The sequence below is a fragment of the Octopus bimaculoides genome, chromosome 1 (assembly GCF_046866305.1).
Source record: "Octopus bimaculoides isolate indiv1 chromosome 1, ASM4686630v1, whole genome shotgun sequence".
In the NCBI taxonomy this organism is placed as follows: domain Eukaryota; kingdom Metazoa; phylum Mollusca; class Cephalopoda; order Octopoda; family Octopodidae; genus Octopus; species Octopus bimaculoides.
In genome coordinates, this window is record NC_142928.1 from 150,469,792 (window position 1) to 150,474,791 (window position 5,000).

The window sequence follows — 5,000 nt, forward strand, 5'->3', positions numbered from 1 at the left end:
GATAGGGGTCCTCCTTTTGGCACTTCACTTTTTATAATGTGATGTGTACATTGTTTATTTATGGCGACTTTTCGTTTCAATCGACTTGCTATGGAAACTACTTGCGGTCCATCTCTGTAATGCCCTCGGTGCCTTTTTGGTGGTCATAAACTAAACCATGATGATGATGAGTTCAAATCCCGCTAAGGTCAATTTTTTACTTTTAATTCTGTCAGGATTAATAAAGCTGGGGTGTAGATTTAATCGGTAACCCTTCCTACTTAAATTTCAGGCCTTGCTTATATTAGAAACAACAACAACAATATTATTATTATTATTATTATTATTATTATTATTATTATTATTATTATTATGATAATTATTATTCCATTCACGGCATGTGTTCGAGTGTTACGCTTAGCTATAGGACGAAATCGAAGACCTGAACGAAATCATAAACGTAGGTAAAAACGAAAATCTGTAAGTTATACATGAAAGTAGAAATAAGGACAATTTTAAAAATATAGAATTTTCACAGATTCCGCTTAAATAATGTACCAGTCATATACTGGTGTCGATGTAATCGACTATCCTTCCTCCCATTGCTGGCCTTGTACCAACATTTGAAACTAAGACAGCGAACGGGCAGAATCGTTAGAGTGAAGGACAAAATGCTTAATAGCATTTTTTCTGGATATTTAAGTTCTGAATTCAATACCACCGAGATCGATTTGCCTTCCATCCTATCGCGATCGATAAAATAAGTACCAGTGGAGCACTGGAGACGAAGAAATCGAGTAACCTCCCCACCCTTAAGATTGCTGGCCTTGTGCGAAATATGAAACCATTATAGGTGTGGGCTTGTACCCATGGGGGTCAGGCTAATCCTAGTTATGTAGCGTTCCTTGATTAGCCTTACCTGAATGAAAGACTGCATCATTCATGTGTCCACATGTTTTGTATACATCGGCGCAGGAGTGGCTGTGTGGTAAGTAGCTTGCTTACTACTATAGCCTCGGGCCGACCAAAGCCTTGTGAGTGGATTTGATAGACGGAAACTGAAAGAAGCCTGTCATATATATGTATATGTATATATATATATGTGTATATGTGTGTGTGCGTGTGTGTTTGTCCCCCCACCATCGCTTGACAACCGATGCCGGTGTGTTTACGTCCCCGTAACTTAGCGGTTCGGCAAAAAGAGACCGATAGAATAAGTATTAGGCTTACAAAGAATAAGTCCTGGGGTCGATTTTCTCGACTAGAGGCGGTGCTCCAGCATGGCCGCAGTCAAATGACTGAAACAAGTAAAAGAGAGTAAAAGAATGCATATACATTTTTATTTCATTTTCCTCTAATCTCACTTTCTCTTCCTCATCATTTTTAAATCTTCCCACACAAATTATAAACTCGTAATGTCGTCCCCTCATTGAAGCCCCTGTGACAAATACAAGAAATCATCATCATCGTCATTAATATTATCATTATAAAGTAGGGCGGCGAGCTGATTGAATTGTTAGTACACCGGGCAAAAATGCTTAGCGGCATTTCGTTCGTCTTTATGTTCGGAGTTCAGATTTCGCCGAGATCGATTTTCCCTTTCATCCTTTTGGCGTCGATAAAATAAGTATTAGTTGAGCACTGGGGTTCGATGTAATCGACTTAGCCTCTCCATCAAAATTGCTAGCCTTGTGCCCAAATTTGAAACCAATATTATTATTATTATTATTATTATTATTATTATTATGAGGCAGCGAATTGACAGAGTCGCTGGAACGTGTAGCAGAGCTTTCCAGTTTTATATTCCGACTCTGTAATCTGCGCTCAAATCCAGCCAGTGTTGAATTTGCCTTTCATCTTTAGGGGGTTGATAAAATAAAGTAACAGTCAAGTACTGTAGTGGATGTTATCGATTCACGCTTTGTGCTTATATTATTAGAAAGAATATTATCAAAATCGCTGCCGTGTCGGACAAAATGCCTAGTGGCATTTCGTCCGTCTTTACGTTCTATGTTCAAGTACTGTCGAGGTCGACTTTGCCTTTCATCTTTTCAGGGTCGATAAATTAAGTACCAGCCAAGCACTGGTGTCGATGTAATCGACTAGCCCCGACCCCACAAAATTTCAGGCCTTGTACCTATAGTAGACAGAAGTTGTGTAGTGGACCAGATTAAAAGAGGCTGAAGACAGATTACTTTCCTATGTGGCCTTGAAAAGGAAGGTGAGTTTGGAGAGGGAAGTCCTCTCTCCCAGTAATTTTATCAGAAGGTGGGTGAATGTGGAAAGAACAGTCTGAGTGAACGGACCTACTCAAAGCATGAAATAGATTGAAGTAAGACGGTGTGGAGAGGGCACTTGGTTTAATGGTCAGGGCGACCGTGGTTTGGTGGGGTTTCAACGACCATCCCTAGGGAAGTCTCCTTCTTTGGGGGCATTTTTCATTGTTAGAATTTATATTATTGTTTTTACTATTTACACGCTATACATTGTATAGTCCTGTGTCATCTCTAATGTTTCTTTTGTGAACCTTTAGAAGTAAATAAAGGGTTATTATTATTATTACGTTCCGAGTTCAGATTCCGCCGAGGTCGACTTTACCTTTCATCCTTTTGGAGTCGATAAAATAAGTACCAGTTGTACACTGGGGTCGATATAATCCACTTATTCCTTCACCCGAACTTGCTGGCCTTGTGCCAAAATTTGAAACCACTATCATTATTATTATTATTATTATTATTATTATTATTATTATTGTTGTTCAGTAGTTTTATTTTTATAACGTGCTTTCACTTCACTACCGAGTGCAGCTCTGTGCGCCTTGGGTATGTGCAGTGGTTTGCTGTGATGTTCTTATTGTTACTGTATTGAAAGTGTTTTGCGTAGGATGTGTGCAGTGCCCAGTAGTGCAATTTTCTGTATGCTATATATATTTGTAAGTCCTGGTGTTTTTGCTATGCATTTGTCATTATTTTTATTATTATTATTATTATTATTATTATTATTCACTGAAATGAAATAATTAGCTTGAAAGACATGTGAACAAAGAGAGAACGCGATAGAAAGATGCAAAAAATATGTATATAATCATGAACGAAGATTGACAACTTACAACAGATATCATCTTGTTTGGTAGGAAATCTGGTGTATTCACTGGCATTGCTGATCGCATCAGCCGTCTTCACTAGTTCCAGTTGTGCTCTATAATGCATGATTGGTGTTGTGTCACTTAGTTTAAACAATTATGCACATACATAAACATATACACACTCACACACACGCATATATATATATATATATGTGTACAAAATATATATACACTTAGGCATACATATATGTATTTGTGTTTATATATTTTTTAAAAGATTAATTGTGAGTGTATAAATATCAATATCCCTTTGAAGTAGAATTATTTTTTTAAAAATATTCGTGTAAATTCATACGTATAGAGACACACACATATCTACATTAGTATGTGTATTTTAATATATATATTTATAGATGTATGCATAAGTGTATATATATTTTTGTCTGTATATATAAGAATCGTTAACTTATCAATGTAGACATAAACCGTTATTGATTTTTATGTCTGAATATTTTGGAATCGAATTCTGGACTGGTCGATCAATTCCTCTGTTAATTTAACTTTTCCTTGATATGAGTTCCGTTATATTTTCCAAAAATGTACAGTTCCAGTCTTTTCCATTGGTAAATCTTTAAGTGTTGTTCAACTTTGCAGTCTTGGAATATTTTTTTCCTGGTATTAAATTGCTTTTTTTTTTTTATTGTTATCAAAATTTTTTTTTCAGTTAAAAAAAATACAGCAATACGATTCTGTATTTGAAATCAATGCGCACTTCGCAAGAAGTCGGAATTTCGTTTACAATAAATTTATATATATATATACACACACAGAAAGAAAGAGAGTGGTGCTTTACGGATTTTTCTTTATAACTATATATCTATCTTCTCTATAAATGAGCTTATTTTAATAAAATTATGCCTGTACATGTATACTTTTGCTTATAAGTGGGTATGCTTTGTGAAATGTGTATGTTTGCGAATGTGTTTATGCGTCAGCGTATAAAATTATCTCTCAAACATGGAGGAAATCTTTTCTCTTCTTTTCTTTTCGTATTTTATCAGTAAATTTTTCCCAAAATGTATTGTAAAAAACTATATATGAAAGTTGAAAGGATGGGAGTGTTTATGTATGTGTGTATGTGTGTATATATATATATATTATATATACGGTAGCTTTATATAGAATCCGAGCCGATGCTTTCCTTCTCTGCTAAAATATCGTATATGTATACGTTATACATATATATATTATATTTTATATATGTATATATATATATTCGTCGTGATCTCCAATCTCCAGTCAACAGCTGTTTAAGGGAATGTCCTGCAGTATACGTGTTACGTTATGTTGTTATGTTATGTTATGTTATGCTATGTATGTATGTATGTATGTATACATGTATGTATAAGTCTGGAAATGTGATACAAAGTTATTGGTCGAGAGAATTAGGAAAGTAATGAGAATAATCAAATAACTTATATAAATATATACAGATATTAGACATATACAAATAATATATATATAGAGCGATATATTTTCAAATATATATAATATATCTGTACATATATAAATATATGTACATATATGTATACGTGTGTGTGTGTGTATATATGTAATTATAATGTGATAAACACTGGCAAAGTCCTGCAGCCGCAATAACACAGCTAAGAACTATAACATCCGACGGCTGAATGAAATATCATAAAGATAGCGGAGCAAACAGCGCTAGGTCGTTGTCTTCTACTCCACCTCATATCCGTCTCCCTCACACTTTGCCTACACTTCCTTCCTCCACTCTACCGGCCCTCTTCCACCGCCTCCTTTCTCTTTCCTCCCGATCTTTTTTTTCTTCTTCTTCTACTTCCTCCTCCTCCTCCTCCTCCTCCTCCTCCTCCTCCTCCTCCTCCTCCTCCTCCCTCGTTTGCTAAAGTGCGGG

General features: G+C 35.5%; 1 protein-coding gene across 2 annotated transcripts in view; it reads right to left on the bottom strand.

The window, feature by feature from the left end:
* The window catches only part of LOC106881255 (paired mesoderm homeobox protein 2), a 148,167-nt gene extending 143,309 nt beyond the window's left edge, over positions 1 to 4,858 (bottom strand). The window contains exon 1 of one of the 2 annotated variants that reach the window (XM_052971393.2): positions 3,089 to 4,858. In XM_052971393.2, the coding sequence (XP_052827353.1) occupies positions 3,089 to 3,188 (100 nt within the window). In that variant the 5' untranslated portion in view covers positions 3,189 to 4,858. The remainder of the gene's footprint in view (positions 1 to 3,088) is intronic. The other variant, XM_052971394.2, reaches the window with a different exon arrangement.
* Between the last annotated feature and the right edge of the window lie 142 nt (positions 4,859 to 5,000).